This window comes from Prionailurus bengalensis, chromosome E3 (genome assembly GCF_016509475.1).
Source record: "Prionailurus bengalensis isolate Pbe53 chromosome E3, Fcat_Pben_1.1_paternal_pri, whole genome shotgun sequence".
In the NCBI taxonomy this organism is placed as follows: Eukaryota; Metazoa; Chordata; class Mammalia; order Carnivora; family Felidae; genus Prionailurus; species Prionailurus bengalensis.
The window spans coordinates 37,765,425-37,789,623 of record NC_057357.1 but is presented as its reverse complement, the minus strand read 5'-3'; the positions used below and the strand labels follow the sequence as shown (position 1 = coordinate 37,789,623).

Genomic DNA, 24,199 nt, shown 5'->3' with positions numbered 1-24,199 from the left:
CACGCGGCTACCAAGCGGCGGGCTGGGCCTGGCCGCAGACAGGCAAATGCCGGCCCCAGGCGGTGTCGGGCCGCCACCGAGCGTACCTGCGCTGAGTCCCGGTGCGCCGCCGCACTCTCTCAGCCCGGCGCGCTCGCCGCCACGCACGCCCGGGCTCCCTCCGCGCGGGCTGCCGCCGCAGCGCCCGGACACTGCGGCCCCACTCCCGCCCCGGAAGTGGTTGCGGGTGGCGCGGAGCACGCCGGGACTCTCGCCGGGCCGCGGGGCGCTCCCGGCGCTGTGGAATTTGTCCGTCCCGCACCCGAGCCGTCCGGTCAGCTCGCCCGGCTCGCTGTGTGACCCCCGCGGCAGCCAATCAACAGGAGGAGTTCGCCTTGCCCCTCCCCTCCGCTAGCCAGGGAAACCAATCCTATTTCAAGAGAGGCAGGACGCGCCAAGTCCCGAAAGAGGAGCGGGGGGAAAAAGTGCGGTTGGCAGTCCAGTAATGTAAAACTGCCGAGGGGGGATTCCAAAGGCGGCGACAGCCTCAGTAGTTGCGCCGCGGCCCGGGGGAGCGGACGGGTCCGGAGGAACGCACTGGGAACTGTTTATAGTCCTGTCAAAACTGCGCAGAGAGGGGAGGTAGAGGCCTGAGGTGAGTGGCCTCCGAAGGTACATGTCGGGATTTTGATGGGACGGGGGCGGGAAACGGGTAGGTGGGGACGGGTGGGAAGACGAGCGACGTGTTTTCCTGTTTCCCAGCTTTAGAATTTAAAAGACTGGTCCGGGAGGCTGTTGGCGTCCAGTTGTCAGGACAACGGGGCTCCTAGGCCAGAAGGGCGGGGGCGGGGATAGGGGCGGGGCTAACGGGCTGCAGCGAAGAAACGGATGTGGAATTTGCTCCAGGGTTCGGAGGAGACTCGAGCAGCTCCGCCGCTTAGCTTTAGGCGTTAACCCCAGTCAGCAGGATAAAGTGAACTCGCCGTGGTGTTCAAGACCCTCCGCGATCTGGTCTGTCATCACCGCATATTCTCGCAGCAGATACTTTCTTACCCCAACATGTTGGGCAATTCTCACTCTTCTGAGTCACTGTACATGTTCTTGCTGCAACCTGTAATGCCTTTCCCTACCTTGTTGCCTTGCCTGTCTGAAGAACCTAGAATATCTGGTGATTCTGTTACGCTACAGTCTGCCCTACAGAGCCCGGTTCCAAAAAACATCCGCTGATGTGTTATGAGCTGCGTCCCCACCCTGCTGTTCACAGTTCAAGGTGCACCAAGCTCCTGCTCCAGGTTCTGTGAGCACAAAAGCAAGTACCCCACCACTCACATCTGCTACTGCTGTCTTCATGGGGGCCCTGACACAGAGTAATAGCCAGGCAGGGCTAGGGCGGAAGTGCTCTCTTCTCATAGTATAGGCACAGTGGGCTATATCTGGGGGCTGCAGGGGATGTCCAGACACTGGCTCTGAAGTACCATCATCCCACATTCCTAAAGCTACCTTGACCCCTGAGGGCCCAGGCCTTCTCCTGTTAGGAGTACAAAAGATGGAAGGGGCTGGTTAAGTGCCTGGGTGTCAGGGGTTAAGTGGTGACTCCAAAAAAACTTTCCTGGGGACTCCTTTGTAAAGGGGGCAGTAAAGTGTAGTGAGGCTTGAAATCCCTTCTAACTTTGCTACAAATTTTGTCTTTGCCATTTACTAACAATGTAACTTCTCTGAGTCTATAAAATGTAGATAGTAATGGGATTTATGTTACTTGGGATATAAATACCTTACATAATCTGTATATCATACACATATATCATTCTATTTATCATATACATATACCTACATATGTATGTATATGGTTACATTATATATTATAGGTATAGATATATACATCTAGATATATAGAGATATACATACACACATACAGTTGACTCTTGAACACAGGACTTAGGAGGACCAATACCCCGTGCAGTCAAAAATCCACATATAATGTTTAAGATTTTCTTTCTTTTAGGGGCACCTGGGTGGCTCAGTTAAGCGTCCAACTTCAGCTCAGGTCATCATCTCATGGTTCGTGGGTTCAAGCCTTGCATTGGGCTCTTCACTTTCAGCACAGAGACCGCTTCAGATCCCCTGTCTCCCTCCCTCTCTCTCACTCTCTCAATCTCTCTCTGCCCCTCCCCGTTCATGCACACCCTCCCCCTTCTCCAAATAAATAAATAAATAAATATTAAAATAAAATCTTTTTTTAAATGCTTATTTTTTAGAGAGAGAGAGAGAGAGAGAGTTGGACATTGGACGCTTAATTGACTGAGCCACCCAGGTGCCCCCTTAAGATTTTATTTTTAGGGGCGCCTGGGTGGCTCAGTCGGTTAAGCGACCGACTTTGACTCAGGTCATGATCGCGCGGTCCGTGAGTTCGAGCCCCGTGTCGGGCTCTGTGCTGACAGCTCAGAGCCTGGAGCCTCCTTCGGATTCTGTGTCTCCCTCTCTCTCTGACCCTCCCCCGTTCATGCTCTCTCTGTCTCAAAAATAAACATTAAAAAAAATTTTTTTTTAAGATTTTATTTTTAAGTCATCTCTGCACCCAATTTGGAGCTCAAACTTAAAACCCCAAGATCAAGAGTCACATGCTCTACTGACTGAGCAAACCAGGCACACCTCCACATATAACTTTTGATTCCCTAAAAACTTAGCGACAACAGCCTACTGTTGACCAGAAGCCTTACCAATAACATCATTAGACGATTAACACATGTTGTATGTTACATGTATCATATACAGTATTCCCACATAAAATAAGCTAGAGAAAAGAAAATGTTAAGAAAATCATAAGAGAAAATACATTATTGTACTAACTGCATTTATTGAAAAAAAATCTGCATATAAGTGGGCTCATGCAGTTCCAACCTGTGTTGTTCAAACACACACACACACACACACACACACACACACACACACACACACATGTGGGCACATTGACTAACAGGAACAGGAACCTGGAGAACCAGAAGGGAAACCAATGGGAGGTCTGGAAGTCTGTTTTCACCCCCCACAGGGTGGTAGACGCTTTGAAAAGGCAGCCCTCTCCCACTGCCCCACCCTGAGCTCTTGGCCCTTGGCCCCTGGAACCCTCTCACCTCACCCTGTGTCCTCTGCAGGGCTGCTTGGATGATGGCACGCTGAGCAGCATCCCTGGAGCCTGGGTCCTCATGGCGTCCCAGGACAAAGATGAGGAGTCCCCACCTCCCTGGGCCTCCCAGACAGGGCCCTGGGATGCCATCCTTGAGGCCGTCAGGGACCAGCTCCCATCTCTGGACTCCGATTCCTCCTTGGTAAGCAAGCGCCTTCTTCCTATGTTTTCCTGGGCCCCGATTGCCCTTTCTTCCCATGGCAAGCACAATGTTGACCCAAGAACAGCTTTGGAGCTTATCAGCTCCTGCATTTGTCATAATTTTGCTTTTTGTCCTCCGAATACATTTATTCATACTTGGCATCCTTATGGGCCATTTCAGTGACCTGAAATTATGACCGGAGAATTCCTCCAAGAGCTTATCGTGATGCATTGAAATGCATTCATTCAACAAACATTTATGGAGCCTACTTTGCCTTTTCAAGAATAAGAAGCCCTTTGTGACATTACACACCTGGCAGACCCTGCCTCCCCATGATCGTAATTGTGTTTCTAGTTTCTACTGACTGATATCGAACACTGAACTGAGAACACTGGGTGACAAGAGTGACTCTGAATTCAGTCTTAAATGAGCTGTGCCAGCTTCTCCGCCTAGTGAAAAGTGGGCATGTGCACACACACAAGAATGGCAGTGACCCTATCGATAAAGAAAGGTAGACAAGGCCCTGGGCAGCTGCTCCCTAGTAGTGGGTGCCAAACTCACAGTTTGCAGCTAGGCATTTAGAAGTAACCTGACAGGTTTGGATCCTTCCTGGGATGCCTACAAAGACAAACAGAGCGTCCTGGGCCTCAGGTATCTTCCAGCATGCGACAAAGCTAACGGAGAGTAGATAATATGACCCCATACCTTTTCATGTCTTCACCCTCATTTGTTCTCATCTTCAGATATCCTTGCAAGGTGAGCTGGTGACTCTAAGTGCCCCCTCTCCCCTTAGAGGCGCTAAGACACTGTGTCATTTATGTGATGGCTAAAGGTTACAGGCCAGGGGGGAGAGCTGGGCTCTTCTCTCAGCTACCACCTTGCTGCCCTGTTCGTTCAGTGCCAGGTGTTATCTGAGCACCTGTTATGTTCAAGGTCTTAGGGGGTGGCAGGTATGTGCACAACTGGAGCCCGGGATCTCACTTCACGAGGCTGTGCAGCCGAGCCCTTTTCTAAATCAGTGGCAGGAACCAACCAGGCCAAAGACCTCTGGGAGAAAGCTGATCTCCCCAGATCACTCTTGAGCAGCAGGGCGAGGGCAGACGGAGGCTGAGGCCCTCCTGGCTCTGCCTGTTGCCCTATAATTCAAAAGTCCTCTCATTTGTCACAGTCGGACTGCGAGGCAGAGGAGCTGTTCATCTTCCAGCGAGATCACACTGCCCTGATCCCAGACCTGTCGGAGGAGCTGGCCGAAGACCCTGCCGGGGCCTGGCTTGCTACGGTTGATGGGTCTTCTGAGGTCTGTAGAAGGCAGGCCCCGGGGATCCACAAAGCTGGGACCCTGCGGGCAGAATGGGGTGTGGGTGTGGGTGTCCGCGCTCTCACCTGACCCTATGGTGTGGGTCAAAGAGGTCAAAACTGCGGCACTCCCTAAACATTTGTTGATTTAATAAGGGTGACAGTGGGGATTCAGAGGTAAGAAGGTGCCCCTCACTGGAGAGGTGAGGTGAACACAAGAAACAATTAGAAATGCCAAAACACACTCTGTAACCACGTATCACAGTCATCGCCAACTGTCAGAGCAAATTTTCCATCTTGTTTTCTCATTTCCCAGAGCCCCAGGTAAGACCAAAAACTCTATCTAAAATTAATGGCTTGGGGCATTCACTTTCGAATGTCCCCTCTCTGTAAAGAGAGCTTTCCTACTATTCTTCCTTTCTAATCCTATATTCTAATAAACTTTTGCCTGCTGCTAAAAAAAAAAAAAAATGGCTTGATGCTTAAAATTAATTGCTGCCCTTATAAATAGAACCCATCAATAGACTTTCATCACCGGGCAGGTCCCCAACTGATCAGGCCTTTTGGCTCTTCTTAAAGGCTCCGGGAGACAGGCCTACCTCTGCTGTAATTACTATGACTAGTTGTCACTCATTAACTAGGGGAAGTGGGTATGCTGTCACAGACCAGCACAGCCAGACGTTCGTCAAAGCAGGGGAAGCAGGTTTCATTCGGTAACTGCTGACAGCAGGGAAAGAGCTGAGTTCCCTCCGACTTGTGCAGAGGTGACCGGGGTTTCAAAGGGAGACCGAGGGAGGGGAGAACAGGGCTCACTAGAGTCAGAGAAGTGAACGATCACAAAGAGCAGGCCAGCGTGGGTGTGACTAGGCCAGGCGTGTCCGCTGGCAGGTATGGAAGTCAGGAGTCTATCCTCCCTGGAAGAAGGGAGACAGAGGCCATGTCCTTCCTGACGAGAACATTCCAAAGGAAAGGCTCTCAGGCCCAGGACAGATGCTTCTGGGTTGTAAGAGACACGTAGCTCTGAGTCTGAAGCCCTTTTTAGGAAATGCTCTTAAGAAAGGGAGGTCAGGGGCCTCTCATCAGGTGTTGGCTGGAACAAACACTGAATTCTCCCCACAGCACTGAGCTTTCTCAGGCAGATGTTTTCACGGACTGGGGTCATGCTAGCCGTGTGCTGCTAGAAGCCATTCTAGAGTTTGGTCAAGTCTCAGTGCCAGTTTAGAGGCAGGGGTTATGTGCTGAGAGTCCTGGAAATCTCAGTGCAAGCACTGATACAGGGTCATCTTACAGAACGTTCATCATCATGACTCCCTCACTCAGCTACACCTAGAAGAAGGTCTGAAATTCCCAGGCCTGCCGAGACCTCTAGCCAGTTCAGGTGCAGGGATGTCCACGTGAGGTTATCTTGCGTTTTCTTCATTTCTACAATTACCTCAGCAACTGTCCTGGAGAATTTTTTTTTCCCAACCTGGGACAGGAAAGTCTGTCCTCACTCATGGGGGCAGAGGCTGTGGGCTTGCTCTGGAGTCAGAGGGCCTGGGTTTCATCTTGTCTACCCCTTAATACCTGTGTGGCCTATTTGCAGTGGCCAAAAGGTAACAACAACCCAATGGCCACTAACAAATGAAATGGATCAACAAAACATAGTCCATACAATGGAATATTATGCACTCCATAAAAAAGAATCAAGTACTGACCCACAACCTCCATGCACCTTGGAAACACTAAGCTAAGCCAAAGGACACAAAAGGACAAGTATTGTGTGATTCCACCTATATGAAATATCTAGAACAGGCAAATCCATAGAGACAGAAAGTAGACTGGAGGTTACTAGGGGTCTGGGGGGGAGGGAAGGTGCAGTCTCTTTGGGGTGATAAAAAAGCTTTGGAAATAGTGGTGACGATTGCACATTATGAATGTGCTTAATGTCACAGAATGATAAAATGGTTAAAATGGCAAATCTTATGTTACATACCTGTTTTACTGCACACACACAAAAATTCCCTCAAGTATGTTTTTGAGAACGCTGAGGACACCCATTTTGTCCACAGCCAGGTGCAGTGCCTGTGGAACCCAGCACAGAACCCTGGAGAGAGTGGGGCCCAAGGACAGAGGCATCTGCCTCTCTGCAAGGTGGAGACCCTGGCGGGCCTATAGACAGCTGTGGGGAAACCAGTTCTCTTCTCAGGGTGCCCAAGGACACCCCCAAGTGGCAGGAAGACAACCATGGGGCTGTGTCCCTCACAACCCAGGGTCCTCACCAAGGGCTGCAGGGGGAAGCTACCCTGTCCCCCTGGGAAGGCGACCTGAAAGCAGAGCCCCTGAGCGCTGCCTCACAAACCGGTTGGGCTGCAGACTATGCAGACCGCAGAGCCCTTCGAAAGGAGAGAAGGAAGATGATTGAGAAGGACATACTCCATAAAGTCACCTGGGATGCCCAGGACCCAGCCTGCAGTGACCAAAGTCAAGTGGAAGAGGCACCCTGTGCAGCGGCAGTGGCAGTTCCAAGACCAGAGACGCCACCAGAGGGGCCCCGGGAAGGACGGCTGGTGCTCTCCCTCAAGGTAGGCATCTTCCAGCCTGTGCTTCCTCAGGGCATCCCCTGCACGTTGGCCGTGAGCTGGTCCTCCACAGGACAACCTGAGGGCTTTCCCACTACACCTGGGCTGCCATAACAGATGCCACAGACGGAGGGCTTAAAGAGAAATTCATTTCTCACAGTTCTGGAGGCCGGGGAGTCCAAGATCATGGCGCCAGCACATTCAGTGTCTGGTGAGAGCCTCTTCCTGACATCTGGCTGTGTCCTCTTACGGTGGAAGAGGCGAGGGAGCTCTCTGGGGCCTTTTTATAAGAGCTCCACCTTCATGACATAATCACCTCCCGGTGGCCCCACCTCCAAACACCATCACATTGGGCATTAGGATTTCAACATGTGGATTTTTGAGGGACACAGACATTCAGTCTACAGCAATGACCTCAAGCCCCTAGGCACATGGACCTAGGTCCCCCAGCCATCAGTCATGCCTGTCTCAGTGGGTGTGTGGTCCTGACAGACCATACTTAGGTAGAGTTAACGAGAATAAGGAAGAACAAGGAGACTCCATCCTTCTTTAAAAGGAAGGAAAGAAGGAAGGGAGGAAGGAAGGGCTGGAGGAATACTAATCTAAAGCATGTTTATAAAGACAGACAACCACATAAAGATATAGAACAAACTTTGTTGAAGCACAATTCCCAAAATCTTAAAGCTGTCACTTTCACACAAATAGTGTGAGCACCTGTTAACGTTGTATTTCGCTCATTAATGAGGGAACCGGCAGGAAGACAAAGCCAGGTCAAAGAGATTATGAGAAACTGGGATTTTGTAAAACTGCGGAAAAAGAAAGGAGTGCTGAGATAAAATTGCTATCCTAAGTACAAAAGTGGTCAACATCCTAACAAAAGTAACAACAAGTTTTTGTTACTTTTGGGGTTATCACCTCTACCGGACAGAAAAAACCCACTGTACCTGTTCTCAGTTTACAAAGTTGTAAAACAGGTGGGCCCTGGTCAACTGTGCAAGCCAAATTACTGTCCCCAGAAAGGTGGGCTTGTCACAAAAGCTCCAGCATGACATTTAAACATCACACGATTCCTTTTTTTGCCTTATTTTCAAATTTTGATAATTTTAACAACAGAGAAAAACGGTATCAGGTTGTACATGGAGGTCATTTTTACCAATTTCATTCTCATCGGTTGTGGTTTAAACAAGCCATTCTTTCCATTCTGCTGGTCCCCAAACACTTCTGTATTCACTCACCCTAGGGCCACAAGGAGCTACAAGGAACATCAATTCCCAATTACCTTCCTCCCTCCTCTCGCCACACCCGGACGCCCCCAGCGCTCTTTTCCAGGTCCTTGCGTGGGAGCACCTGCCCGGAACAATCTGTTCCTTAAGAGAGCAAAACGTTTTAACCTCCCAACACTCTAAACCTGTATGAACCTAAAGAGTTTTAAGACAACACTGGGGTTTCCAGGTCAAATAGCGTCTCTGTGCCAAAAACAAATGTGTTGCCTAAAAAAGGCATAGGAAAGAGAAGGCAGGAGACGCTGGCCCCACCCACCTTAATGGAGGTGTGGGTGAGAGAGGGAGCCCGTGCCAATGTGGGCAGGCACCCAAACCCTCATTTCTAACCCAGAACAACCCACGATGGCCTCTGTTGGTCACGGCAGCTGTGGAAGCAGGCACTCCTGCTGCCAGGACCCTGTGGCTGCATGTTAATCACTCCTTTAATTATTGCAGCAACTCGAAGAGTGGGATTTGGATCACATCCTTCAAAGTCTGGCAGGGCGAGAAGATGGCAGGGGAGATCGCGCACCTGGAGCTACGTGGTGGGCAGCTGACCGCCTGGGCCGAGGTCTGATCTTGAACGCCAGGGCCCAAGTGCATCCCCATAAGCTGCTCTTTCCAGGGGCTCTCAAAAATAGGGTCAGCCTGGCAGCCCACCATGTCCTCTCTGTTGCTCAGCCCTCATGGTCCCACACAGGTCAGGTGCCAGCCCGTGGAAATTTCACCCATTCACTCATTCACTCACTCATTCATTATACATATGACCCCCTGCTGGTGTCTGGCGTGGAAGAGGCTCTGGAGATACCAGGGGGGCCTTCAGACACGGTCCCTACCCTTGACCCACACATTTTCCTCCTGCCCACCCCCTCAGGCCTTCCTCTCTCTCTCTCTGAGAGCAAACCAACCTGCATTTTGTGCTTCTTCACCCAGCTCCTAAGCAAACTCTGCTTCCATTCATCTCCCCATTTACCGAGAAAGCCAGGGATGTGATTACTGCCATTGCACCTGTGGGCTCGCTCTGGGCAGTTCTGTAAATAAAAGGAAAGCTCCTCTTCCCTCTTCATCCATCCCGGGCCACAAAGGTGAGTGAAGCAAAGGAGCAAGGAGGTTTGTGGGTTCCGGCTTCCAATTCCGGAGCAAACTCCCTCTGTGACTGAGCCCCTGGTGCTGTTTCAACAAGGTTTTTTTGTTTGGTTGTTTGTTTGTAATTTAATGCCTTACAGCGGGGTGTGGAGAAACCCTCTCTCCTGTAAGGCAGCGGCTGTAATCCACGCACCTGTTTTGGAGGGCAATGTGGCAGAATCCATTCTCTATTTTAAAGGCACTTAAGCCTTCAATCCACTTATTCCACTGCTAAAGTCTATCCTAAATACCCCAGTGGGTGAAGGTGTGTATTCAAGGATGTTTGTTGCAATACTGTTTATAATTGTGAAAATTTGGAAATGACCCATATTCAATATTCTATAGGAGTCAAGCTAAAGCAGTTACAGCACAAAATGCACTAAAACCCAATGAAGGTAATCTATGTATGTTAACATGGAAAGACAATCTATACAGTGAAAAAAATCTACAGAGGATAATCCTGTTGCCTTTTTTTTTTAAGTGTTAATTGTTAATTATGGTTCCCTCTGACATGTGGGACTGAGGAGTGAGGTAAACTGTTAGTAGTAAGTCACTCCCTCTTTATGGCGATTGTGTACATACCACTCCCCTGGCCCTGCTGAGCTGGAGGTGGGGGTCTTTGTACAGGGCTGAGTGGCAGAGGACGTGTACAAGGTGAGGTGTGTCTACACAAAGGATTCCAAGGGGAATCAGTAACTCAGGCTACTGTAAATCAAACAGGGGCAGTGTCCCCACTAAGCAGCCTCCCCGCTCTGCCCTCAGACTACACCCTGCTCAACACCCAGGACAGGCTCATGGAACGGCTCGCCCTCCTGGGTGCCACACAATCCAGAGCCTCTTCTGCCTGGAAGGCACCTGCTGACACGCCCCAGGACACCAAGCAGCGGGAGACCAGCCGCAGGTGGGACTTCTTGCTAGCTACAGCCCTGTCCTCTGTGGAAGTGGCCCATGGACTTGCAGCATTTATTAGGCCTACCTGGAGCAGGGGGGGGGCACTTGATGTATATTTCTCATTTCATCTCAACAATCTGATCAGGTAGGTGCTGCTATTATCTTATCCCCGTGTTATAGATGGGGAAACTGAGGCTCAGAGGTTGGCCTGTCTAGGCCATAGATGGCAGGGCTGGGACTCGAGCCTCAGAGCACCTACTCTTTGCACACTCTATAGGAACCCTCCCTCCATCATCCACATGACTTCCCCAGACAAGGACCTGCCTTGTCAGACTGTTAGGCTAGCACTGGCCTGTGACCCAAGCCAGGCCAATCAGAGCCTTTCCCTGAGAATTCCCAGTCTCAGTGTGTCCGGATGGGGATGGGAGGGCTGAGAAAGGCCAGCTGTAGTGAGAAAGACTGAAGCCGGAAGGGAAGAGGTGGGGACAGGGCACAAGGATCCCTTAAAGCCTAGCTTCCCACACTTTGGTTGTTCCACTTTTTAGGAATCTGAGAGCCACTGAATCCCTCTTTTCACCTGAGCTACTTGGAGTGGGCTTCCGTTCCTAGCAACCATGTCCAGTAGAAATATCTAGACCTGCACTGTCCAACTGATAGCCACTGGCCACATGTGGCTACTGAACCTTTGAAACATGTCTGGTACAAATGAGGAAATGATTTTTTAATATATTTTTTTAATGTTTATTTAATTTTGAGAGAGACAGAGAGAGAGACAGAGCAGGAATTGGGGAGGGGCAGAGAGAGAGGGAGACACAGAATCTGAAGCAGGCTCCAGGCTCTGAGCTGTCAGCACAGAGACTGATGCGAGGCTCCAGCCCATAAACTGCAAAATCATGACCTGAGCCGAAGATCATGACTGAGCTACCCAGGTGCCCCAAGGAGATGATTTAATTTTGTTTTTTTATTTGATTTCAATTAGCTAACATGTAAATTTAAGTAGCTACCTTTGGCCAGTGGCTACCACATGGGAAAGCACAGACCCTGAACATGTCAGTCACCATGGATGGTTCTGTTGGGCATTGTTGGCCAAACCTTGAGGGTTGTTCTGAAGAGCAAAAAAGAACAAGGGCACTTACAGGGCCTAGCTCAGTGCCCTGCACATGATGGGCGTCCAGTTGGGGGCAGCCCTGAGCCCAGCACAGGTCACACCATAATCACCCAGAAGTGACTCAGAAAACCCTGCTCTCTTATCTCAGAACTGCTCGGATGGAGCCGGGCTTCCAGGCTGAGCTGGGCCTAAGGCTGGCCAGCAGCCTGCAGCTAAGGGGCCCAGCAGAGCCTCCTACTGTCTTCATCGATTTACGGCCCACGGAGCCATCGGAACTTGGGTCTTCAGAAAGGTACTGGAAGTGGTGACAGCCCTGTTTTGCATTAGCCACGTTGGCCTCAGGAGGAGCAGGGGCTTCGACAGGTGGGATGGTGTGGGACAGCGCCCATGTGGGCTAGTACCAGAGCACTGCTTGGTGGAGAAGTGCTCGTAGCCAGGAGCTGAGCCTGGCCGGCAGTCTCACTTAGTCCCATCAGCAGGGTCTCCCTGCAGGGAGAGCAGAACCCAGGCAGAGCTTAAAGCCAGCAGTCTAGGCTTTGGTACATCGCCCTGGAGTTTGTCCCTCCACCACTTGGCAGGAAACCTCAGTGGTCTTGGGTCAGTAGGGAGGCCCGGGTGGCGTGGGATACATTCTGTGAACCAAGGTTTCGTCACCTCCAGCTCCAGCTCCTCTGACAGCGAGGAGGAGGAAGAGACAGCGGCTCTTGGAGACCAACAGGGCCCAGCAGAGCAGGAGCGTCATTCCTCCCAGGGGCTACGGTAACCACCAAGGGGCTCCCGCCACCTGGGCATGGTCCATCTCTGCTTTCCACAGCAAGCCCTCAGCCTGGCACGTTTGATGTTTGTGCTTTCAGCTTTGTCTTGCACCCACAGGGCCAGCACGTGTGGGCCTAGGGGTAGTCTGGGAGGTGGCCCGTGGGAGCCCACTTGGGGCCCAGCCTGGGCTGCTGTCCTCCTGACATCACCAAGGATACCTCACTTCACTCCTGAGAAGTGATTAGTACTTTCCTTCTAAAAAATAGCTCTCCAAATTGATTTGGTCCCTACTGCTGATAGCATTGGAAGTGAAAAGAAGTTTCAGGATGGAATAAAGTGATGGCTATTAGCTAGAAAGGAAAGGCCAGGGTGAATTAAGAAGTGCAATGTTAAATTCAGAGAAGTTTCCACTCCCCATCATGCAGAGGCCCCACATGGTGGTCATGGGGCCACTTAGACTTATATGCTGTATCTATAGTTTTTGGAATTGAAAAGCCTGTGGATCCTACCCTGTGGGAATGTCAGAGTCAAAGGCAGTGTTCCCCCTAAAATGGAACATCATTAGGTATATGGGAAAAAAGAAGACAAATCTGAGTTGAGAAGCGTCACATAGGTTTCCTCCCACAGGCCTTTAACATGCTAACATGCCCTATGACCCAGCAAGGGCTGAGAGGCCAAAATCTTAACTGTCTTGAGAACCAGTGAACATGCTTCTGGAAGCACTCTGTATGGGGGGGGGGGGGGGTCTGGCTCCACTTGGTGTTGAGGTTGCTTGTCATATGTCACAGGGACTGTACTGGGAAGAGTCAGCTTCTCCAGCAGCTCAGGGCATTTCGGAAGGGGACAGCTCAGCCCAATCTGCCAGCCACTGAGGGTCCCGGTGGCCAGAAGGCTCAAGTCCTTGAAGATACAGCCAGCTCCAGAACTGGGAGGAAGCAACATGTGACACACCAGGCTGAGAAGCAGAGCACCCAGAGCAGGTGCTGCCCCAGGGCGCTGGAGGACCCTCTTGGGCCAGGGACAGCCAAGGAGGCCTGGGTGCCTCCTCTGGGCCAGCTGTAGTTGCCTCCAGGACTGGGTCTGAGAAGGAGCTTGGCGGGATGATTCGACTGTCCATCGACATACCCAGGCCCTGGTGGTCCCCTGGCTCTCCCGTGTTTCCATGAGAATGTGCTTATGTAGCCCAGGGACCCTCTGACTGGGGGGCTGTCACCCAGACCTCTGTTAAAATGTGGTGTGATCATTCTATGCCCTCAGACCAAAGATGCTAAATTTGTACACAAAGCGTGATGACAACTCCTTTGAAAAGCGTCTGGAGGGAGATTCCGCAGACGGTAGTCTGCGGACAGAGGGGCTGTCCAGCGTGTTCACTGCTCCTGCAGTCTTTAAGGTGCATCTGTTGTTTTCCATCATACGAGGTCTTTTTAAAAACTAAAACTGCAATAAAACATATTTAGAGAATTTCAAGGTTGAAAGGGTCTTTGAAGAGAATTTAGCCTGATCTTGAGTCCCTGTTTATGTGCTTGCATTAACATACCACACCCCTCCTCACACACACACACACACCAAATGGACTTTTTGATAAAGGGGTGAAGACTGGACTGTTTTTTTCTTTAACCAAGATACAAAGGCACACATCTATTCTAGGGTCCTTCCTGACTTCGGGTGGGGCTGACCTTTATGTGGAGATAGAGTACTGAGTGTCCTAACACCCAAACTGTCCCCATGGAACAGAGCGGGGCCCCACCTCGTGGGCGACGTCCTTCCCTGTTACTTTGCGAACATTATCCTCCACTGTCCTCCATGTTCAGTCATTTCTTCTGGTTCTCAGCCCTGCAGCCCCCAATAGGCTGCAGCCCTGATCTGTGGCACCTCTCTTCTCTCACCAACTTGCTTCCAGGATTCTGTCTCTGCCCCTGCTCCCTGGTAAGAGCAGTCACCTCGAGTCTCTCCACATCACAGGCTCAGCAGCTTGGCAGAGTCCTTAGCATTTAAGAATGTATTCCAGCATTCAGCTGGGGTCATCACTTGCTGCAGGTGTTGAGGCTGGCCAAGGGTCTCTTGTCATCAAGCCCTGCCCTAGGCAAGGCAGGCTCTGCCTGGCCTCAGCCACAGATAGCCAAGATCGGGGCCACAGACCCCACTTGACGTGGCCCAATGACAAGGGGCCAGGTGCAAGACAGGTTCCACCAAGGCCACAGGAGGCCCCGGGTGGGCCTACCTGCAGGGAAGGTGGCCAGGCTGCGTCACCTGCGCTCCTGGCTCTTCGCGCATCCACGGAGACCCCTCACCCTCTGCTCCAGGACACATGCAGTGTGGTCGGGGCTCCGCCACAGAAGCCCAAATGTGACACACCTCCACCCATGCGGCCTGTCAAGTGCAATGGCCAGCTTTCCTCCCCATCTCTATCCCTTTCAAATGCCAGAAATTTGGGATGCTTCGCAGTGACAGAAAATAACTTCTTTGTTCCAAGTTCAACTCAGTGAACCACCAGTAAGGCAAGTCAAGATGATGACGTGGTAGACCCGAGCTCAAAACGAGTTCTGCCACCTGAACAGGGTGCTAAAAGCATTCAGGACCTCAGTTTCCCATCTGTAAAAGGAGAGGCACAAAAGCCATATGTCTCAGGGTTGCTTGAGAGAATGTTCTGGAAGAGGCACCAACAGGCCCAGGTCCCAGGCCAGGAAGCAGGCGGCCACCTCTGGCACCAGCCTGGACACGACAGTAGTGAGCCTGCAGACTCGCAGCTACTTAGGGAAGCTGGGTTACCGGCAGTGCTGGAGCTCTGGAAGCTGGCCTAGAAGGTAAACACCATGCTTAAACTGAGTGGCCCCCTTCTCTAAAGAACACATAGGGCAGAGCACACGAGGCCAGAAGGACCCGCTTTGTTTATTAGGGAAACAGAGAGTAGGTCATGCACCCTGGAACCTGGGTTATGCTGAAAGGTGAAAATATATACAGTGATTGGGTGACAAATAGAATGGAGCACAGCCTGAGGTCCAAGGCCACCCAGCCATGGGAAACTGCCATATTCCCTGCGTGGAATGTTCCGGAACCCAGTGGTTTCAGCAGCTGCCCCCAAGACTTCAGTGATGACTAAATGGAACAAGTACTCTATACTGTTCCCCTCAGCCACCCAGGAGATAGTGGATGTGCACAGATCAGAAGCATGTCCACCGCAGAGGGACAAAGTGGGGCAACCAACGCTGCCTCTGTCCTGGCCACTTGGGGATGGAGCAAAGGCGGCCCTGGCTCCTGCTGTGGGGACAGATGGTCAGTCACCTCCACAGGCTTCCTCACACGCCTGCGGAGGTCGGAAGATGGGCTATCAGGGAAGCGTACTCACATGAGTCATCTGTCCTTTAGAACAGCTGTGGCTCTAGGCAGGTGACCCCCAACTCATCCCACTGCCCGCTGACACCACTGGGATACGGAACAAGTCCCCACAGGCTATGTTTTGAAAATGTGGCAAGGCTGGAAGGGAAAGGGGGGAGACCAGGGAAGTCTGGGGTATGTTAATGCAGTAAGGAATGGGAGCCACTGAGGTTTCCCTGAAGTGGACTGATGAGTGTCCCCCAACTTCATGTCCATCCAGAACCTCAGAATGTGCCCCGATTTGGAAACAGGGTCTTTGCAGATGTAATTAGTTAAGATGCTGTCATTCAGGATTAGGGGCCCTAAATGGAATGACTGTGCCCTTACAAGAGGACACCAGAGACACGGGAGAGGCAGAGATGGGAGTGTTGTGGCCACAAGCCAAGGACACCAGGAACACTGGCAACAGCAGAAGCCAGGAGAGAGGCCTGGGATGGTCTCTCCATCCGGGCCTCCAGAAGGAGGCAGCCTTGCCTACATCTTGGTTTTGGACTTCTGGCCTCCTGAACTGTGACAGTCTGTCCCTGTGGTGCTGAGCCACCCGGGTCGTGGCCATTTGTACAGCAGCCCCAGGACCCACATACACCCGGCTTGGTGTCTAGCCGCCACTGCCGAACTCCGTGTCCAGATTCCTCCCTGGGCCTGAGCACCTGCAATGTCCCACTGCCACAAGCTGGGCCCACACCAGGGGCAAATGGGATCAGTGTGAAATGCCTTAAGGTTAGGATTTTGGTTCCAAAACAGAAACAGCTCCAGCAGCTTCATGAACTGTGACCTCGAAATTCTGAAACGGATCCCGGAAATGGACAGTTCAATGAGTGGCGGCCAGGGTTTGGCCCAGGGGCCTCCCGGAGCCGTGCTGTGGGGCTCCGCTGGCCTGGGGGGCACTGCTCTCTGCTGTGGGTCCGCTGGTGTTTGTGGAGGTCGGTGCCCCGGCGGAAGCCCCTGCCACAGGCCGGGCACACGAAGGGCTTCTCAGCTGCGTGCGTTCTCCGGTGTGCACTGAAGTGGGAGCTATTGCTGAAGCGCTTCCCACACTCGGCACAGGCGTAGGGCCGCTCGCCAGTGTGTGTCCTGCGGTGGATGACCAGGCTAGAGCTCTGGCTGAAGCGCTTCCCGCACTCCGCACATGCATAGGGCTTCTCGCCCGTATGCACCCGCTGGTGCGTGCTGAAGTTGGAGCGGTCACTGAAGCCCTTCCCGCACACCTGACACTTGTAGGGCCGCTCCCCGGTGTGTGTGCGCTGGTGCTTGGTCAAGTGGGACGTCTTACTGAAGCCTTTGCCGCACTCAGGGCACGCATATGGCTTCTCACTCCGCCGGGGTCCTCCTCTTTCCAGAGACTGCTCAGGCCTGGTCATGCCCCCAACCAGCTCTCGGTCCTGCTCCCTTCTCGTCAGCACGTCCTGCCTGGCGCCCTCTCCATCCTCAAGTTGCAGCCCAAGCCCTGAGACAGAGAAAGCACAGTCCCTGAGGCCTTCGTGGGGGGGGCGAGGGGATGCTCCTGATAAGAAAGAAAGCAAAGGCTGGGCGGAGCCTCAGAACACTCAGCAGGAAGTGCTTGTCAGACCCTGGATGGAGATAATTAACCATGGGCAGCAGCTCGTGAAACCCTCACCACGCCAAGGAGGTGGGTGCTGTTATGGCCCCATTTAAGATGAGGAAACTGAGGCACGGGAAGGTTAAAGAACTTACCCAGAGTCACTTGGCTAGTAAGTTACAGGGTAGGCTCTGGAGTCTAGGCTCTTAGCCTCTAAGCCAGGGATTCTAACCCCAGGGGCAATGGTGGCCCTCAGAGGGCACTTGGCAATGTCTGGAGACATTTTTGGTTGTCACAGCCAGGCAGTGGAGTGTTGCTAATGGAATCTAGTGAGTGGAGGCCAGGGGGGCTGGCGAACACCCTATGGCACACAGGATGGCATAACAGAATTATCCAGACCCAATGTCAACAGTGTTTTGGTCTTTAACCGAACAATGGCACCACAGCCAGGCTGAACGACCTCTTGGGTTGGGACACCTGGGTGGCTCAATCGGTTAAGCATCGGACTCTTGATCTCAGCTCAGGTCATGACCTCATGGTTTGTGAATTCAAGCCCCGCATCAAGGTCTGTGCTGATGGCGTAGAGCCTGCTTGGGATTCTCTCTCTCCTTCTCTCTCTCTCTGCCCCTTCCCCATACTCTCTCCCCACCCTCTCAAAATAAATATACTTAAAAAAATCCTCTCAGGTTGCTATACTCTCTACTTAACATCTACACTCAGCTATAAGTAAAGCAGATCAGCCTCAGTACTAGTGGATGGGCCTCATCTAATCAGCTGAAGCCCTTAAGAGCAGAACCTGTGGTTTCCCAGAAGAGGAATTCTGCCTGGGTTTCGTGCCAGCTGGCCTGCCCTGCAGACATCAGACTCAGGATTGCAACATCAATTCTCACTTGAATTTCCAGCCTGCAGGACTGCCCTACAGATTTTAGGCTTGCCAGCCTCCACCATCCTATGAGCCAATTCCTTAAAATAAATGCCTTTACTTACACACCACACACACACACACACAAACACACACACACACACACACACACACAATTGGTTCTGTTTCTCTGAAGAAATCCAACTGATACCAAACAAGCACCTCAATTCTTTCAAAACCAGACAGTGTTGGGGGATGAGCTGGGGACAGGGCTGGAAAGGAGAGGCTGTGGATGGCCAAGGCCCTGCCAGGAGCAGCTATACCCACAGGGGTCACGGGCGGCACAGAGGCTAAGTGAAACTGGACGAGCCGTGTGGACGGAGGAACCCAGGACAGCTCTGGGCACTTGCCTGGGATGAGCTGAGCAGCCATACTCTCCCCACTGCAGCTGGGCCTCTGACGGGTCTCTAGCAACCCTGCCTTTGCAGGCTGCACTCAGCTGGCTGCGGAGCAGGCTCTCCAGGGAGTGTGCCCGGCCCATGGAACCAACCTGGTGCGGGGTGTGAGTTCCTAGTTTAACATGCTCCCCAGGGATTCCTTGGGCCACTGCAGTCCAACAACTGCTGGATTGGCTTCTGTAAGTGGTGGAGAAATAGGAACGGTACTGGGCAGGGAGACGGCCTGGAAGATGCCAAGTGGGCCACAGCCAGCCTAAGGGAAGGAGCCACCCTCCCTGAGACTGGCCCACGTCACAGACATGCCACTGATGAGCACGTTACCCCCGCTGTCGGGCAGCACATCCCAGACGCAGCCCCGCTGAGCCGGGTCCAGGCACTCCCACTCCTCCTGGGACAGGTATGCCGCCACGTCCTCCAAGGTCACCGGCACCTGCTGGAGTGCAACCCACTCAGTCCCCTGCCATGGCTCCTTCATGCAGCCGGCCTAGCGGGCTCACCCACCCCCTCCACCTGTAACACAACGGCAGATCCTGCTTGCCTCCCCCACTGCCTCTCTCCTACACCATCCCTCTCCATATGCGGTCATCCACTCCTGCTCCTCAAGTTCCGCTCACAGAACAGCGGAATCCTGCTAGCTGGGAGGACACCGTCACCACCATGCCGTGTCCCACTGCTGCAGGCCCAGAGACACCATGGACAGAGCCACCGTATGGAGCAGCTGGTCCACTGCGCGCTCAGCCACTGAGGCCCATGCTCCTCAGGGGCACGAGTTAGACATGCCTTGCCTCAGGTCGAACCAGCCCTGGGACCCGAGTCGGGTGTCTTGGGAACTTCAGGATGCCTCCAGGCCAGTAGTTCCCAAATCTAGCACCACAGTGACCTGACGAGCACATTAAAACCCAAGCAAGCAATGTCTAGAAGAGGCAACTGCACAGAGACAGAAAGAAGACCACCAGGGGCTGGGGAACGGGGGTGGGGAGGGACCACTAACAGGTACCGGCTGTTTTGAAGAGGAGTATGTTTTGAAAACCATCATGATAGTTGCATAACTCTATACATATACTAAATGTTAAGTACTCTAAATGGCTGAGTTGTGTGGTATATGAATTATATCTCAATAAAGCTGTTATTTAAACAAGCTACGGAGGCTCTGATTCCAGACCAGGGCTGGGGGATGAATCTATATTTTTGCCCAAGGTCCCAAGAATCTAGCGCCCAGCTAGGTTTGAAGCAATTGCCCCAGTCCACAACTAGGCCCTGGAATCCTCTGCGACACACCTAATACCCAGATGGCATCAGAGAGAAGACTTCCAGGAGGTAAAAGTAAGGGTAAAGGGGTCATTCCACGAGGAGCACCTCCGAAAGCTGGACCTGGCCATGGAGAAAGTGTCCCTGTAACAAGGGCATGGGACACACAGGGATGCAGTGGAACACCCACTCACCTGGGACCAGGATGAAACGAAGGATGTGGCCGGTGCCGTCTCCTGATGCTGGGAGGCCACCGGGCCTGGGGAAAGACACAGAGTAGTTAGAGAAGGCCACACAGCCCAGGTGTGGAAACAGTAGCAAAGGCCCAGACAGGGCCAACTACTCTGAACCTACGCTCAGTCCTGGGCAGGAACCTGTCCTTCCCACATGCAGTGGCCCAACCTCCTGTGACAACCTCCTCCCTCTGCTTCCTTTCCCTGCAGGGCTTCCTTCATCCAGAGGGATGGCTACTCACCCCTCTTTGGCCAGAGCTGGGGGCTCCTCTTTGGTGTGTGGCTCAGTTGGGTTGGGGGCTGCTGGCTGGAGCATCCAGACCCTTCCTCCAGAGACAGCTCCTCTGGCTTAGCCTCCACTTGGTGTTTCAAGCACTGTTCTCCTGTCCCGTGGGGCAGTACATCATCAGGGAGCACTTCCAGGCCCTGCATGCAGATGGAGATCTGCCCAGCAGTTCCCAGAAGTTTGGGAGAAAACCCACAAGGTCCCCAACCACTTTTGCCTCAGGCACCCCTGGCCATGCTCCCTTCCCAGGCTCCCAGGCTCCCCCCAGCTGTGCCTCACCACAACCACCCCCCCCGGCTACCTCCCCAGGTCTGCCCCTACAGGCCTCCCCATCGCACAGAGTCCTCCCTCCAGACTGTTCTGGGAGAAGGAATGTGAGCTGGGAAGAGGTCAGGCTCCCAAACTGGACAAACAGAGGCTTGTTCTGCCCCTGAGTGAGACTCCACTGTCTCCCCATCACACTGCACTCTCTTACCCCTCCTTCCTTGGTGTTCCCAACAGACCCTGGACCAGAAAGGCCCTGAATCAGATCTCATTTCAAAAGTTCACACTATAGCATGTGCTACATTTCCTCAAGTCAGTGACAAGTGCTCTGAGACCATCTATGTCCCAATTCCAGAACAGGTGAACATGATCAACTTGGGTCTCAGCGTTTACTGAGCTCTGCAACAGTACTTGGGATAAGAAAACTTTAAAACCAGTGCCAGGGATCCCTGCATCAAGCTCAACATCCCACACTTCTAAGAAGAGACAGTCCCCAGAGGTTATGGGGTGCATAGAGACAGAGGAAAGGCATGCCAAAGAACTAATCCAATCTGAGCTAAGAGCTATGCAGTAGGACTAACCTAATCTGAGCAAGAAGAATTTGTTAAGACTTCCCTATTACTCCAATTTGGTTACAAGAAGTTGGGAGCATGCTCTAGAGTCGTGCTGTCCACAGAACTTTCCATGACAACAAAGTGTCCCATATCTTCGCTGTCCAGTACAGTAGCCACTGGCCACGTGTGACAACTGAGCCCTTGAAATGTGGCCAGTGTGACTCAGGAACTACACCTGACATTTTATTTAGTTTTAATTTAAAAAATCACACGTGGGAGCGCCTGGGTGGCTCAGTCGGTTAAGCATCCAACTCCCGAGTTTGGTTCCAGTCATGATCTCATAGTTGATGAGATGGAGCCCTGTATCAGGCTGTCAGCTCAGAGAGCCTGGTTGGGATTCTCTCCTCTCCCTCTCTCTCTGCCTCTCCTCTGCTCACACTCTGTCTCTGTCTCTCTCTCAAAAATAAACGTTAAAAAAAAAAAAAAAAATCACATGTTACTGGTAGCCACTGCACTGGCCAGCGCAGCTCTGGAGAGGTTGGGGGTGGGGGGGAGCTCTAACTGGGACACCCACCAGCCCCTGCTCTTTCTTCCCAATGCTCCTCTCCTTCTGGAATCTCTTCAACCCCCAGGGCCCTGCCTTGGAAGATCTCCAGCCTCTTTCCCATCAAAACCTGTGTATGACCTACGCTGGGGTGATGTGAATGAACCAAACCACACAGTTCAAAGAGAGCTAGTGGGGCTACATGTGCTTAATCGACAGGTTTACACCCATCGGCCAAGGCTGAGAAACACTTTGCAGGTGCCTTGTTTCACAGGTACAGGCAGCCCCAGGTCCTCCCAATGGCCAAGGCAGGCCGCGGGCTCCACAGCCCAAGGAATCTCCAAATGCAGATCTTAGGAGCAGAGCCCTGAGGTCTTGGGGCCCCATCTCCTCACCTTAGGGCCAAATTGCCCCCCACCTCACCCGCTGCCTCTGCTTCCTGGGCTCCCGCTGCAGCCCTTCCACGAGGACCACGGCCTCCTCACCACTCTCCGGCTGCTGCTCCCGCACCCGGGCCTGGATCTCCCCAGGCAGCACCATCAGGAACTGCTCCAGCACCAGCAGCTCCAGGATCTGCTCTTTGGTGCGCAATTCAGGCCGCAGCCAGCGGCAGCAGAGCTCCCAAAGGCGGCTCAGGGCCTCCCGTGGTCCGGCCACCTCCTGGTAACAAAAGAGCCTGAAGAGCTGGCGGAAGGTCTCAGGGCTAGGGTCTTCTGTCTCCAGGGAAGGCTCCTCTTCCCAGCAGAAATCCTCCTCCACCTTCACGATCAGGATCTCGTCTTGCTCCAGGGGTGGTGGAGGCTGGAGACCAGGTGTGGTCGCCATTGTCTGGGGCAAGTCTTGCTCTTTCTTGTGCTTGAAAGGTCAAATCTGTCTCTCCCTGTACCTCTGGCCAGACACTGGAAGTGATGTTTTCAGGGCTCTGTGGAGAAACAACATAATCATTTGGGGTGCAGCAGTGGGGCTAGTTAAGTGTCCACACCCAGAAGGCCCTGCCCTAGCCCCAGAGCCAACTCACCCTCATTGGCAAAAGAGCTGAAGTAAATCAAACCGTCCTTGCTTCTAAGCCCCCTGGTAATTCCTAAGCAAGTTACTTAAACTCTCAGGGCATCGATTCCTCGTTCAAAAAGTAGAGATGATGATATTCGTACACACAGGCTTTTGAGAGGACTAACCGGGATATTTGCAAAGGGTTTTGAGCACTGACTGGAACGGGGCCAGAGCTTGGGAAGTGCAGTTTTCATTACTACGGTTGGCCCTTTTAGGATGGGGTCCCCTTGGAAATAGAACCAGGGCCCTCTGTGTCCAAGGGGACGCGGGTTCTGTCAGGACTTGACCCTCCAATTCGGGCTCGGCAAGCCCTGAAAGCCCGCCGGGTACCCTCGGTGGATGGGTCACCACGGCCCCTCCAACTCCAGGGTTCGGAGAGAGTAGGGACTCCCCGGCCGGGCATGCTTTCCCCCGTTTCGTCCTCGGGTGCAGGGTGAGCGGTGGCCCAGGCCGAGCACAACCCCGGGTTCTGGTGAAGAAGGGCCGCGGGACGGAAGCGGCGTGGGCCGGGACTCCGCGCCCGCACTCACCGGCAGCGCGGCGGGCCGGGCCGGGGGCAGGACCGTGGGCGTGGGGGTGCAGCAGGCGGGCCGGCTAGACCCTAGACCGACAACCTGCACAAAGCGGAACCCGAGCTACGTCCTCTTCCAGCCACGGGCTGAGCCCGCTGTGGTACTAGAGAACGAGGCCGTGTGGGCGGGCCCACCGCAGCACTGTGGGTAATGTAGTCCTCGCGCCATTAGCTCAGCCGGCTGTCGAGGGTGGGAATAAGCCTGGAAGGGCAGGCCCGCGAGATGCATTGTGGGCAATGTAGTCCTCGAACCCCTGGCCGACTACCTGTAAGTGCGTGGGAAAGAGACCGCGTGGGCGGGACCACAGGAAGCATTATGGGTATCGTAGTCCTTGCACCTTCAGTGAGTAGGCGAGCGTTTCGAGGTCCCGTAGCTTCTGGGCCATGCTACCCGTGTCGCCTCCATACGCCCTCCCCTAGCCTGAGAAAGGTCCACGGTGGGAGGGGATTTTGTAAATTTACGTTTCTACTTACATAGTACTTTGTATGTACCAGGCTCTGTTTTAAATACTTTGCAATTTATTAACAGTTCATCTTTGAAACAAAGATGGGAGGTAGGTACTATTAGCAATATTTTATAGATGAGGAAAGGAGGCAGAGAGGTTCAGTGACCAGACCAAGGTCACACACACTCAGTAAGTGGAGAGCTGGGGTGAGGTTGGAATCCAGGCATCTGTCCTAGTCCAACTCCTTAATTTTAGAGACTAAGAAGTGAAGACCCAGAAAGTTACTTATTTGGGGCATCTTGGATACCAATGGCTGATTTCTTTTATTTGTTAATTTAATCAACAAATACTGGGCTCTGCTTTGTAACAGGCAGGCACCATGAACAGGAAGTGAACTAGACAAATGGTCCCTGGTGTTGCTGTCCAGACTGGAGAAGACTAAGCCCCTGGCCCTTTAAGCAGGTAAA

General features: G+C 52.8%; 3 protein-coding genes across 12 annotated transcripts in view; 1 reads left to right on the top strand and 2 right to left on the bottom strand.

Annotated features, from left to right (window-relative positions):
• Nucleotides 1-217, bottom strand: part of ANKS3 (ankyrin repeat and sterile alpha motif domain containing 3) — a 35,187-nt gene extending 34,970 nt beyond the window's left edge. For 4 of the 7 annotated variants that reach the window (XM_043560644.1, XM_043560645.1, XM_043560646.1 and 1 more), the window contains exon 1: nucleotides 87-207. The gene's annotated coding sequence lies outside the window, so the exon portion shown is untranslated. Of the gene's footprint in view, nucleotides 1-86 lie in introns of all 7 variants that reach the window. The other 3 variants (XM_043560649.1, XM_043560650.1, XM_043560648.1) reach the window with 2 other exon arrangements.
• Nucleotides 210-13,762, top strand: DNAAF8 (dynein axonemal assembly factor 8). Of its 2 annotated transcripts, XM_043560659.1 has the most exons (12): nucleotides 210-634; nucleotides 1,168-1,288; nucleotides 3,129-3,302; nucleotides 4,471-4,599; nucleotides 6,650-6,731; nucleotides 6,954-7,162; nucleotides 8,878-8,992; nucleotides 10,309-10,447; nucleotides 11,694-11,837; nucleotides 12,206-12,304; nucleotides 13,090-13,281; nucleotides 13,559-13,762. In XM_043560659.1, exons 3-12 carry the CDS (start codon nucleotides 3,180-3,182, stop codon nucleotides 13,734-13,736), a joined length of 1,410 nt encoding a protein of 469 aa, XP_043416594.1. In that variant the 5' UTR covers nucleotides 210-634; nucleotides 1,168-1,288; nucleotides 3,129-3,179; the 3' UTR covers nucleotides 13,737-13,762. The 2 variants fall into 2 exon arrangements, with proteins under 2 accessions (XP_043416594.1, XP_043416593.1); XM_043560658.1 differs by having other exon boundaries at nucleotides 212-634; nucleotides 6,650-7,162; nucleotides 13,090-13,762.
• Nucleotides 13,763-15,172: 1,410 nt separating this feature from the next.
• ZNF500 (zinc finger protein 500) lies at nucleotides 15,173-23,430 on the bottom strand. Of its 3 annotated transcripts, none has more exons than XM_043560660.1 (6): nucleotides 23,246-23,430; nucleotides 22,089-22,587; nucleotides 20,260-20,443; nucleotides 19,979-20,043; nucleotides 18,858-18,969; nucleotides 15,173-17,123 (listed from the first exon to the last, which is right to left on the bottom strand). In XM_043560660.1, exons 2-6 carry the CDS (start codon nucleotides 22,488-22,490, stop codon nucleotides 16,438-16,440), a joined length of 1,449 nt encoding a protein of 482 aa, XP_043416595.1. In that variant the 5' UTR covers nucleotides 22,491-22,587; nucleotides 23,246-23,430; the 3' UTR covers nucleotides 15,173-16,437. The 3 variants fall into 3 exon arrangements, with proteins under 3 accessions (XP_043416595.1, XP_043416597.1, XP_043416596.1); XM_043560662.1 differs by having other exon boundaries at nucleotides 18,858-18,966; XM_043560661.1 differs by lacking the exon at nucleotides 23,246-23,430 and adding an exon at nucleotides 22,684-23,228.
• Nucleotides 23,431-24,199: the final 769 nt, after the last annotated feature.